Raw genomic sequence first — 13,308 nt, forward strand, 5'->3', positions numbered from 1 at the left:
TGTGTGTCTGTGTGTGTGTGTGTGTCTGTGTGTGTGTGTGTGTCTGTGTCTGTGTGTATGTGTGTGTGTGTGTGTCTGTGTGTGTGTGTCTGTGTGTGTGTGTGTGCGCGCTACAGTGCTTCCCTGGTAGCTGCCAGCTCTTAAATGAGCCACATCGCCAGAAAGGAGACCTACCACAACTGAGCACGATGGTACTGGTGGGCCAAGCTTCTCCTCTAAATGAGGTGCACAGGCACCAAGGCAAGTCTGGGACCAGACTTTATCCTGTATCTGCAACAAATTCATTCCGGAACCTGAGGAAGGAAGGAAACAAACAACAGACACATCTTGAAAACGGACCTTTTGTGAAAATGCACAAATCTGGCAAACAGCAGATAATTCTCTTGACGCAACTTGTACTGGAGCTCTTTCTTCATGGAAGGTATGCATGCTTGTGTTGTTCTGGAACCAGAGAACCAGAGGCCCTAGGGGCCCTTGGAAACACATGGCACCGCACCTCCTCCAAATATTCCTCATCAATTCAAACACTACAGTTAGCTTGGAAATCTGCTGCTCAGAGACCTCCCAGGGGGCCTGGAACTAGCAGCAACACACTGACCAGTAACCACTCTCTATGTCCCTTAGGTTTCCAGGTCAGCCCCCAGGGATTTCTCAATCTCATCTGACCTTTCAAGGAAAGGTCTCAGAGTCCTCTAAACTTCCTCCTGGTCACTGAGATCAACCTATTAGCTCCTTCCTAAAACGTCCTCCTCCCAAGGCTTCCCTGAGGATGGGAAAGGACAGGGAACCCAGAGCGTGGGTGGAGAGACCTCCTCCTCCACTGAGCCAATGTGGAGGCAGACAGAGGTGGGCTGGGATGCTGATGGTGTCACTTGCCCAGGTGAAATTAGGAGGTGCCATCTCAGGTGAGTGAAGGGGAGCAGAGTGGAGGGCCCAGCTGCGGCTGAGGAACATAAACCTCTGGAATGCCCCCCGCAGCAGCTGCTGCAGTTATCAGGAGTGCAGAACACGGGTGGACATGCAGGCTACTCCAAATTGACTGTTCTGCCTGTCTGAGTTCTACGGAGCTAGCTGTAGGGAACTCTGTTGCCTCCTTCAGATTGTGAGGGAAGCTTAACAGCACTCCTTAGTCACTCTCCCTCCTGAAACCAGAATAAAGCCTGGCACACAACAGCCCTCAAAACCTTCCCATGAACTCCCACGAGGCTCAGAGCATCCCGGGCTCCATTCTGAAGCCACATCCACGGCTCTGGGCTCCTGCCCTGCATTCTCCACCCCCATTCTGTCCACACTCTTCTCACTCTTAGGCTCATCCAAGAGTTCCTGCAGCAACCTCCTCCCAGCTTTCCCTCCTCACTGGCACCATCCGCAATTTATTTTTTTTTTAGCGTTTTGAGTCTAGAAGCTCATAAATCTCACGAGTTCACCAAATGTGAAACAAAAACTTTAATAGCTCCTTGCAGGAGCCAGGCTCCATGATTGCCCCTGCTGATCCCAACCTCCTGGTCTTCACCCCTTGTGAGGTTCCCCCCAACATTATACTGGGTCAGCTGTACCTAGTGTGTGACCAGTAAGATGAGACAAAAGTGATGGCACATCACTTCAAGATTAGGGTATAAAAGACTGCTCAGCTTCTGCTTGGCCTCTGTCTCCTCCCTCCCTCTCTGCAATGTCACTAATGGCCCCATAAAGAGGTCCACATGTGAGGAACTGCGGCCTCTTGCCTGTAGTCCTGTGCATGATGCTGGAAACGGATCCTCTAGCCCCAGTGGACCCTGAAGATGACTTCAGCCCCGGCTGCCAGCCTGACTGCCACCTTGTGGGAGATCCTAAGCCAGTACCTCCCAGCTAAGCTGCCCCCACATTCCTGACTCTCAGACACTAGGTGAGAAAATAAACATGGTGGTCTTCACCTGCTAAGTGTTGGGGTCATTTGTTAAGTGGCAAAAGATAATGAGTACACTTCCTTCCTGGCAATAGATGACAGGGCTACAAGATTGGCACCCACTCAGGGTAGATGGGGCTCCCACTGCCTGCACACCCACATGCCACATGCAGGCTGCCCAGGCACCCACCCCATACCCCGAGGCTCACCATCGCTGTAGTCAATAGGGGAGTAAGAGCCAAGGAACAGGGAAGCAGCAAAGCTACTGACCAAAGAAATTCTCTGTAAAGGAAAGAAACAGTGAGAGGTGCCTCACTTCCACACACCCTGCGCTACTGAATGCTTCTGACACACACACAGCATGAAAAAAAATTGGAGAGGGAAGTGGAAACTTTGAGCAAAAGGCCCAGATAATGGTGGAGACTGTGCATCTCAGATAGGAGCTGCTGGAATACCATAAGCGGACTCCTCGGGAGAGCATTCATTCTCTGCAGTTTCTGATGGGCCATAAAACTGCCAAGGTCAAAAGAGACAAAAGCCAAAAGCCCTATGAGAAAGGGCTTAGGGAAGCTGCCTTTCCATCCAGAATCCACGTGCTGGGGAACGTGTGCCCGGATTTCCTTCCTCTATTTCCTTGGCATTTACTTCTGCTCACAAGGGAAGTGGATGTGTGGCCTCAGAACCAACCAGGACACTCTCAGGGCTTCAGGAAAGCTGACTCCTCAGAAGCCACAGACCCTGAGCAGTAGCCAGAGAAATAAATGATGGATTTTCAATGCCACCCTGAGGGTCTGTACTTCCGCATGAGAATCATGGGCCTTTGGAACTGTGGAGAGAATGTTATCACCCCCTGTCCTCTGTCAGGTCAACTTCGCTCCACACACAGAATTTAGGGAGGGTTTTCACCACTCCACCCAAAGCCTACATTAATGGCTAATGCTGCAGAGTAATCTGGAACCTCGAATCATTAAATAATACACCACATGTTAATTTCTAAGATTAAAAAGGCGCTTTGGTTTAACAAGAGCTGATCGTTTCCTTATCACAAGATGAAAATCACTAGCCAGGGTGTGGGGCTGTTTCTCAGGCAGCAACAAGCGCTGGCTTCAGCAGCTGTGGAGCCAGGAATGAACCTGGGTTCCTGTGACAGAGGCTCTGGCTGAAGGGCCACAGCTGGGGACACAAAGGCCTAGTCCTGCACATTTCCAAAGAAAACACTGACTCCGCACCAGCCATGTGCCTGGTAGTCCTCCTGTGTTAACCACATAGGAAAGTGAGCAGACACAGCCTGCTCAGACACCCAGATCTTCTACTCAGGTGGTCTCGGGAACATGTCAGTCCCCAGTGCTCCCACCTGTACCTTCACCCTCACCCTTCTGGTCAGGAGAACCCCTGACTTCTCTTTCCCACATTCCATTCTTCCCCTCCTCTTTGAAAATGTCCTGACAACAAGAAAAAAGCACATCGAATATATCATTGGTTAATGTCTGCTTATCAATGTTTTCAGTCACTGCACATGAGATGTATCTATTCTAATGGATTATGAAAAGAATTCAACTGTGACTTTCAATCAAACAGGAACATTTAACCAACCTCCGTGTGTGAGTAGATCTCGGGGTTCTGCTGGTAAATTTTCGCAATTTGGTTTCCTGTAAAACGCTGGAAAAGAAATATAAATTCTTAGGAACCCAAATCCTACACAGAATGAATAATCACCTCCATAAAGCGAGTTTACTGTAGCAAGCTCTGTATAGGAGTAGGTACCATGAAAGCTTTTAAAAGTAAGCCCCAACCGGCCACGGTGCTGTGTGCTTGTAATCCCAGCTACTCAAGAGGCCGAAGCGGGAGGAGCTCTGGAGCCCAGGAGTCCAGCCTGGGCAACACAGTGAGACCCCATCTCTAATAAATGAATATTTTTAAAATCAGCATTAAATCTGCTTGATATCTACTGAACAATGGGATTTTGGCCTTTAAATCCTTAAAATGTCCTTAGTAATCAAATATTCAGGCAGTAAATAATGGCTCTGCACCCACAAGATAGAGAAGTGAGTAACTTTCGGGCCTTCCTGGAGGGCCTCTCCCACATCAGGACCAGACAACACTGAGTGAATGACCCTTGCTCTTCACATAGCATGGTGACTGTTCTGACCAAGGCGCCAGAGCGGGAATCGGGGTATTTTCCCCATCCACATATTGTTATTTCAGGTGGCCCAAGTAGGGTTGACCCTATCCCCAAAACTTCTACTTGGGTCATAAGACCCAAGCTGGCCTAATCACAATCACCCCTGGGGACATCGCTGAACCAGTGGAACAGAGACATTCTTTTTTTTTTTTTAACTTTGCCAGGCACTGCACTAAGTGCCTTACATGCACTGGCTTCTTTCAACTTCAAACCTACCCAAAACATAAGTCCTGTTGTAATCCCCAGGTTACAGACAATGAGAGGAGGAGCCCTCCTCACCCCCAAGCACAGCACCTCCGTGTCAGGAGCACAGCCATGTGCACACCCAGCCTGGCCTGGGAACACACAGGGCGGCAGGTGGCCTGGATCAGGACCCAGGGGCCAGAGTGCCTGTTCCTGGCTCTGCAGGGCCAACACCTCCACGACCTCACGTGATCCCCACAGAGGCAGGTCACCCACTATGCCTCCAGAGCCTGCAGCCAGACCACTGCCTGCACCCCCTCCATCCTCAGCCTACCTCGTAGGCACGGGACCCCGTGAGGCAGCTGAGAGCCTGAGCCCCGCCCACGGCAGCCTCCAGCTGGCGGCACTGGGCTGTGGTGCTAGAGTCCATCCACACCGGGCAGTCGCTGATGGAGAAACAGTCCTGGGAAGGAGGGCAAAGGCACAGGCTTAAGCTCCATCTGCTGACTTGGAGAGCTGCCCCAGGGCTGGCGGTCACACTGCCCATCACGGCAGTCGTGACGCTTCTTCCCAAGTGACCTTGGTTGGAGACACATGGGACAGCCCTTTGTGCTGTAAGCTAGAACTGGCCCAATGGGGTCTCTCCCCAAAAGCCTGAGGTTGAAAGCTCTTCTGGTGAGGGTGCCTGAGCATAGCTGCAACACTGAGATGAGCAGGCTTCAGGACCCACAGGACTTGGGACTCTGCAGAAGTTTCTCACACTCACACAGTGTAGTCCCAGCTACCTGCAGCTGCTGGTGTAGCGGGAGGTCTGGTGATAGGCTTGTCAGTGCCTGCTGGGCTCCAGTCTTCCAGTATATACTTCCGTGTTGCTGTTGGGAAACCCAAGCACATGTTCACATGACCACACACTGGTGTCACAGCCTCCTGGAGACACAGAAAGACCCCAGACCACATGCCAAAGAACTGGGCTCCACACCTGCCCCTGCCACTTAGTCACAGAGCTCATCATCCTCCTGAGACTTGGTTTCCATTTCAAGAAAATGGGGAGGAACTCTGCCCTGTCTACCCTACAACGTATAGAAAAGGTCCAAGAACTAATTATTGGTCTGGATTTTGATGCCTTTTGTAAAACTGCATTTAAAGACATTGCTTGTAATATTACCCGAAATTCATTTATTTATTCACTCACCCCATTCATTAATTAATTCATTCATTCAACGAACATTTATTAAGCACATAGATCATGCCAGGTTTGGGACAGATGAATAGGATACTATCGTCCCTGTTCTTCAGGCTCTTGGAGTTGAGTCAGGGAAAAGGACACAAGTGTACAATTACAAAACCCTATGGAGCTGCAGCGACAGGGCTGTGGGAACACAGACACCTGACCAGCTCGGGTACAGATGGGTGGAAGCGGTTGTGAGTATCAGGAAAGGGTCCTAGTGTGTGTTGCATGCAGAGAATCTGCAGGTGAGGGGCACCAGGCAGGTCCCAGGAAGGGTGGCATTCTAAGCAGTGGGCCTGAGGCTGGGTTGGGGGTAGGTGATGGGCTGAAGAGAAAGGAGACAGCCTGAGCACTGAGTGCCTGAAACCATGCTCAGGAGGCTGGGGTTTATCTTGGAGGTGGTGGGAACCCTGGATTACCAGGGGGAGTGGCGTGGACAGGGCTGAATGTATGAAGGGCTTGTGGGAGTCACGGGGAAGGTAGGCTGGAGGCAGGGAGGCTGTGGTAGAGACCTGGAGAAGAATGACAAGCAAGTAGTGCTGGAGAAGACATGGTAGAGTCAAGAGTCACAGACAAATCAGTGGGACGTGAGGACCCTTGGATGTGGGGTGGGAAGGTGGAGGAGTCAGGGATGACAATTGAGTTGTGCCCTGGGTGGATGGGGAGAATTCCCTGAGAAAGAGAACCCAGAAAGGAGGCGGTCTGAAGGGAGACAGAACTCAGTCTGGGACATGCTAAGTTTGAGGCATTTGTGGGATATTCAGTCATAGGGGTCAGGGAATATCTAGGAGGGAGATGGGTGTCCAGGCCTGGGATTCGGGAGACAGAAGTAAACAAGATCACCCAGGGAATCTCTGTTGTATTTAACAAGAACCAAAACAATAAATTCCTGTTAGGTCATGGAGGAAGAAGCATCTTCAGAAAAATTAGTTACATCCTAGTAAGGATTTGAAAATACGGTAATCTAGCATGGAGAAAAGTGATCCCAGCACAACCAAGGGACTGGATGAGATGGACTTGGGTCCTGACTCCCACTCCCAGCACAGTGTGATCTCGGGTAAGTGACATCACCTCTCTGTGCCTCATGGAAATATTAATGATCATAGCAGAAGCCCAAGCTTTAATAATGCTTACTGTGTATTAATAGGAGGCACTGTGCTATGTACTTACACTCACAATGACCCTATGACAGATGAGAACACGGGGGCACCAGAATGCCAGATGACGCATCCCAGGTCACTGCTTGTGAATGGCAGAGCCAGGGATCAAACCCAGACAGGATGCCCTGCGTGTGTACCAAGCACTCCACAGCACCACCCTGTAGAATCGTAAGGATTAAGTTGGATGGCATCTGGAAAGGCCTCAGAGTTGTATCTGGCATGCACTAAGTGTTCAGTCAATGTCCTTTGATATCATTATGAATACTCTTCCTTCTACTGAAACAACTATCATTATTAGGATCATTTTTGACTTTGCTTTTACTTTCAGGAAATAGAAAAGCAATTGTGGTGCCCCCAAGCAGTCATAACAAATTCATGTCAATTGCTTCCTCCATCCCCTTTAGAGGACCTCTACTCAGTTCTCTCACCAAGAGTCCTATTTTATATAACACTTACTCCTAAGAACTGTCTCAGATCCTTTTGCAATGAGACAAGTTATACAGTCTCCAAAGTAAAGTAGTTGTAGGGATTTTTATTCACAGTGAAATTTGTGCAGTGCCTGTCAAGAATGAGCCACTCCCCATCCAAGGGGAGCCATCTCTTCAACACCAGCACCACTGCCCAGGACAGTCACCCTCACATGGCAGACAGAGTCTGCTGCAAACGAACCTGGCCTGCCCCGGACAAGGCTAGGACTTGAGAGAAGTCAAAGCCTGAAGCCTTCATCTTCTCCAAGATGATATCCAGTGCCTGAGAAGAAAAACAGAACCCACCATGACCGTACAGAACCACTGAATCAGACACGCAAGCCTCAGAATTGAAACACAAGTGCCTGCCATTACAGCAGAGGACTCTGGACAGATGATGAAAAAACTCATGACTTGGGATTCGTAAGCACTAGAGTACAGTAATTAAACAAGTAGGCATCAATCAAATAAAAACGTCAACTATCCTAAAAATATTTTAAATAAATGGAATCATAAACCACCAATGCTCAAATTTTACTCCCCCACTCCCCGCCTTTTTTTCAAGACAGGGTCTTGCTCTGGTTCCCAGACTGAAATGGAGTGGTGCAATCTTAGTTCACTGCAGCCTCAACCTCTCAGGCCCAAGTGATCCTTCCATCTCAGCCTCCCGAGTGGCTGGAACTACAGGTGCATGCCATCACCTCACACCAATAATCCCAGTACTTTTGGAGGCCAAGGCAGGAGGATCACTTGAGCTCAAGAGTTCAAGACCAGTGTGGGCAACATCATGAGATCCCATCTCTACAAAAAAATGAAAAATTTAGCTGGGTGTGGTGGCATGAGCCTGTAATCCCAGCTACTCAGGAGGCTGAGGAGGGAGGATACTTGAGCCCAGGAGATTGAGGCTATAGTGAGCCATGATCACACCACTGCACTCCAGACTGGGCAACACAGTGAGACCTTGTCTCAAAAACAAACAAAGTAAGGCAGCCAACTTTTGGCTTCTTTTATTTGCATTTTCAAGCCACTATATTAGTGATCTGACTTTACCGCAACAAGGAAGTGAAGAGCAAAGTAGAGAGCTCCCATGAGAGTGGAGCATCAGGCCCAGACTCCCTGTACCCAGGAGCCAGAGGCTGGAGGGAGTGGGTAGAGATGATGGCCACCTGTTCCAGGCCCCTATTCCAGCCTCTACTGTCTGGTTGGACTCTCCTTTCTAGCAAAACCCAATGAGTGGGATGGATGGTGGTGCCCAGCAGAGCTTGGCACCATCCTCCTAAGATTTCACAGCAGGAATTAGAGATTCTCTGTGACCTGTGTTTTCCTGAAGGCAGAGAAGACTCTCTCACTTTTGCCTGACTCCACCACCCCCAGCCTTTGCTGGGAGGGCTCCTTTCAGCCCTGGCTGTGGATGCCATCTCTATCTGTGCCCATCAAACCTCGGGCAGGGAGTGGGGCGCAGCCGGAACAGGGGCTGGCAGAGCTAGGATCAAGTTTGGTCCTGGAGGCTGTGTCAGATCAGAAATCACCCTGGCCCCGCCCCCAAGCCTGGCTCTCACCCACTGCTCAGGTGAAGGCCTTGGCCTATGAGATGCCCTCGCCATCATCACTGGGACCTCCTGACACTGACCATTGCCTCTAACCCCCGACCCTCCCACTCTGCCCCTTGGTCTGGCTCAGCTCCCTCTGAAGTACATTCTAGCCAGTTTGTCTGGATAAAACTTCATCCTTTACCCCAATTCTCCAGTGTATGAATCAGGGTTACACCAATAAAAAAGAAATCATACTAGTTATTTTTAACAAAAAGAATTTAATATAGGAAACTGGTTAGATAGGTATTGGAGGACAGAAAAAAGCTTTTGGAAGACACACACTTAATTGGCCTCCAGTTTCAGGGACTTGGGGACCCTGTAGCATATGATGAGGTAGCCCCTGGTGCTACCATGCCTCTCTGTGCTTTCCACATCCCTGCTCCTGTGGCCCCCTAGGTCACCAGATCCTGCTACAGGCATTCGCCTTTCCTGTTGATGCTCAGAGGCAGGCCTGGCTTGGGACTGATATGAGTCTGACTGGCCAGGCCATAACTTGCCATTCTGAATGCTTAGGGAGCTAAGGGATCTTGGAGGCTGAGCACTAAGACCCTAAGGGCTATGTTTGTATTTCTTTTTTTCTTTTTCTTTTTTTTTTTGAGATGGAATTTCACTCTTGTTATCCAGGCTGGAGTGCAATGGTGCAATCTTAGCTCACTGCAACCTCTACCTCCCAGGTTCAAGTGATTCTCCTGTCTCAGCCTCCTGAGTAGCAGGGATTACAGACATGTGCCACCATGCCCAGCTTAACTTTTGTATTTTTAGTAGAGACGGGGTTTCACCATGTTGGCCAAGCTGGTCTCGAACTCCTGGCTTCAGGTGATCCACCTGCCTCGGTCTCCCAAAGTGCTGGGATTACAGATGTGAGCCACCACGCCCAGCCTATGTTTGTATTTCATGGTACAAGGGAGGCCACAGGGCCTGACTGCAGATGTTTGGAAAAGATTTGCTCTGTGGTATTTTAAAGATGGTCAATGGCAGGACTTGCCATCTACTGTGGCTCCAGTACCTGGAAGTTCTGAGCCTGGGAGTGTTGACACCAGCTGAGGCTGGGCCTGGTCCCAGGAGCCATGCCAACTCCACTTTCCCATGAGGACCTGGTCTCAACAGATGCTCTTATTGGCTGCCACCTTTGGACTTCCTAGCAAATCAACGAGTCTGCCAGTGAGACAGGCTGGGGACAGAAGGAGAACAGGAATCCCTGTGCTTACCTGGACCCACATTAGCACTGGAGAAGTGACCGTCAGCCCATCCTTGTGCACATGAACACCGCCCTGAGTCCTGCAAGAACAACAGAGAATTAGGCCAGAGCCTCAGGGCAGGCAGACTGTTGCAAAGCGGGAGAAACCCTGTGATAGATGACTCTGGAAACGTCCAGATGAAGGAGAACCTTCCCCAACCCCAAGTGGGAACTGTTGACTGAACAGGCACAAGGGCTGCAAAGATGGAAAGAGAAGACAGGCAAATTGCCCAGAGTGGCCCAGAGGTGGCAATTCTCAGACAGCACCTTCTAAAGAAACCTTCTAGATAAGAAAGGCTCACCCTGGGGGAGTGCAGGGTTGGATTATAAAATCCCTTTCAAGTCCCATAGGTTTGGAGAGGTAGAAGAGGGGCAGCTACCCAGAGATGCTGCCTTGGAGGAAAGAGTGTCTCTACTATCACAACAGACCAGGAAGTCCTTGGACTACAGGCTTTGGAAGTTTGACTGGAACCCTCTCCCCACCCTCCTCACTCCTAGAAGATTCTAGTGCAAAGAGCTGATCTGATAAAATCCAACCCTTTTAACTATGTGTTTAAAAAGAGAAAACCAGGCTCAGAATCCACACCAAGACTCTATTAGACAACCATGTGATCTAGCCATACAATTCCTAAGTATCCAGCCAAGAGAAATGAAAGTTTAAGTCCATAGAAAGATTTGTACACAAATATTCATAGCAGACTTATTTGTAATAATTAACTGGAGTCAACCCAGTGTCCCTAAACAAGTGAACAGATAAATTGTGGTGCATATATGTGATACCATACTACAGAGCAAGAAAAAATATGAACTATTGATATGTACACAATTATAACTTATATAGGAATAGACTAGAAGGTGTAAATTAATCCATACAGAGAAAAGGAGATCAGTGGTTGTCTAAATCTAGTGGGTTCTGGGAACAGGCCCTAAGCCTGTCATAAAAAGGCCTTAAAGAAACTGGCCATAAATAGGATTTCTGCAGCAATGTGACATGCTCATGATGTCTATCACACTCATGCTGGAGGTTGCTGGTTTACCGAAATAAGAGCAAGGAACACCTGGCCCACCCAGGGCGGAAAACCGCTCAAGGCATTCCTAAACCACAAACGATGGCATGAGCGATCTGTGCCTTAAGGACATGTTCCTGCTGCAGATAATCAGCCAGAGCCTGTTTCTCTGCTTGTCACTAAGAATGCTTTGTTTCCCATAAGGAATGCTTTTAGCTGATCTATAATCTATAGAAACGATGTTTATCGCAAGCTTACTGTCAATAAATATGCGGGTAAAACTGTGTTTGTGGCTCTCAGCTCTCAAGGCTGTTAGCCGATTCCACACTGCACTTTATTTCTGGGTCTTTGTCTTCATTCCTCTAGTGCCGCTGGGTTGGGGTCTCCACGACCGAGCTGGTCTTGGTAGATGGCACCCAACATGGGGCTCGAACCCAGGTCGAAGGGTCGCCGGAGCAACGGTTGGAGAACAAGAAACTATGCTGGAGGACACCCAAGTACTCTTAAGCAATCCCCATGGTAAGTAAGAAGGGGAGCTCAGAAGCATCAGGGTAACAATGGGACAAGGGTCGAGCAGGCACAAGGCTTATTTGAGTCTGCTTCAGCACCTCCTCAGAAAACAGGGAGTGAAGGTTAGCACTAGCCAACTTATGCAGCTTTTTAGTGCAGTAGAGAAATATCGTCCCTGGTTTCTGGACCAAGGGACTATGAATGTAGAGGTCTGGGAAAAGGCAGGCAGCACACTGAAAAAAGGCATATAAGGATGGTGCTGAGGATATTCCTATAACTGTCTGGTCAGTGTGGGCTCTGGTTCGTTCCACCTTGCAGCCTTTCCACACAGATGATGATGAGGAGGAATCAGAGGAAGAAGGAGAGTACAACGAAGTAACAGAAGAGATGACAAAGCAGGTTTGTTTGCCAGCTAAAGTGGCAAAGGAGGGAGAGGTTTGTCCCAACCCCTCTACACCCCCTCATTATTTTGAAGAAAAAGAGTGGCCTGACCCTCTGGATCTTTCTTTTCTGGAGGACACTGGGTGAAAAGTTGTTGTCCCAGTGACTGTCCAAGCAGCGCCTCGAGCGACCGCTCCCAGGCAGGAATTCAGCAAGCTAGATGAGAGGGTTATATGGATGCTTGGCAGTTCCCTGTTAGATTACACCCAGATGATCAACAGGGGAACATTATGGCTATATTTGAGCCTTTTCCTTTGAAATTACTCAAAGAATTTAAACAAGCTATTAATCAATATGGACCAGGTTCTCCTTTTGTAATGGGACTGTTAAAGAATGTTGCTGTCTCCAGTCACATGATTCCTACTGACTGGGACGCTCTTACTCGAGCTTGTCTGACTCCTGCTCAGTTCTTAAAATTTAAAACTTGGTGGGCAGATGAAACTTCCATCCAAGCTGCTCACAATGCCCAGGCCCAACCTCAAATTAATATAACTGCAGACCAAGTTTGGGGGTCAGCGGCTGGGCTGGTTCAGGTGCACAAGTGGTCATACAGGATGATGCTATAGAGCAGCTTAGAGGAGTGTGCATTAGAGCTTGGGAAAAAAATCACTTCAGGAGGAGAACAATATCCTTCCTTTAGTGCTGTCAAACAGGGACTGAAAGAACCTTATGCAGATTTTACAGCTCAGTTACAGGAATCTCTTAAAAAGGTGATTGCAGATTCGGCTGCTCAGGATACAGTGTTGCAGTTATTAGTTTTTGACAATGCCAATCCTGAGTGCCAAGCCGCTCTGTGACCTATTAGAGGAAAAGCACATTTGGTTGAGTATATTAAAGCTTGTGATGGTATCGGAGGTAATCTGCATAAAGCTATTCTGCTAGCCCAGGCAATTGCAGGACTGACAGTAGGTAAAGGAAATACTTCATTTCCTGGAGCTTGTTTTAACTGTGGGAAACACGGTCATAAGAAGGTCGAAAAAATCAGTAAGTCAGGCCGCCAGTTGGGGGTAAAAAGAAAACTGCTGAGCCTGGAATATGTCCAAAATGCAAAAAAGGAAAACACTGGGCTTATCAGTGTCACTCTAAGTTTGATAAAGATGTGAACCCGATTTCAGGAAATGCTATGAGGGGCCCGTCCTGGGCCCCATTCCAAACTGGGGCATTTCCAGCTCAGGCCATTCCCTCACCCCTGTACAATGCCTGTCCCCCACCACAGCAGGTGGTGCCACGGTAGATTTATGCTGCACAAAAGCTGTGAGCCTTCTGCCTGGGGAACTCCCGCAAAAGGGGCCAACAGGAGTCTGTGGACCCTTGCCGGGGGGACAGTAGGATTACTTCTAGGTACAGGTACAAACAGGAGTCATTGATTCAGATTATAAGGGGGAAATTCAAATTGTTATATCTACTTCTGTTCCC

The 13,308-nt window shown here is 48.9% G+C and overlaps 1 protein-coding gene across 1 annotated transcript in view; it reads right to left on the bottom strand.

Annotated features, from left to right (window-relative positions):
* The window catches only part of XYLB (xylulokinase homolog (H. influenzae)), a 70,566-nt gene that overhangs the window by 39,380 nt on the left and 17,878 nt on the right, over positions 1–13,308 (bottom strand). The window contains exons 3-9 of the mRNA XM_011999492.1: positions 9,906–9,975; positions 7,308–7,388; positions 5,036–5,122; positions 4,585–4,713; positions 3,479–3,544; positions 2,095–2,167; positions 175–293 (exon numbers count right to left, since the gene is read on the bottom strand). Of these exons, the coding sequence (XP_011854882.1) occupies positions 175–293; positions 2,095–2,167; positions 3,479–3,544; positions 4,585–4,713; positions 5,036–5,122; positions 7,308–7,388; positions 9,906–9,975 (625 nt within the window). The remainder of the gene's footprint in view (positions 1–174; positions 294–2,094; positions 2,168–3,478; positions 3,545–4,584; positions 4,714–5,035; positions 5,123–7,307; positions 7,389–9,905; positions 9,976–13,308) is intronic.

Source organism: Mandrillus leucophaeus, unplaced genomic scaffold (assembly GCF_000951045.1).
Source record: "Mandrillus leucophaeus isolate KB7577 unplaced genomic scaffold, Mleu.le_1.0 Scaffold595, whole genome shotgun sequence".
In the NCBI taxonomy this organism is placed as follows: domain Eukaryota; kingdom Metazoa; phylum Chordata; class Mammalia; order Primates; family Cercopithecidae; genus Mandrillus; species Mandrillus leucophaeus.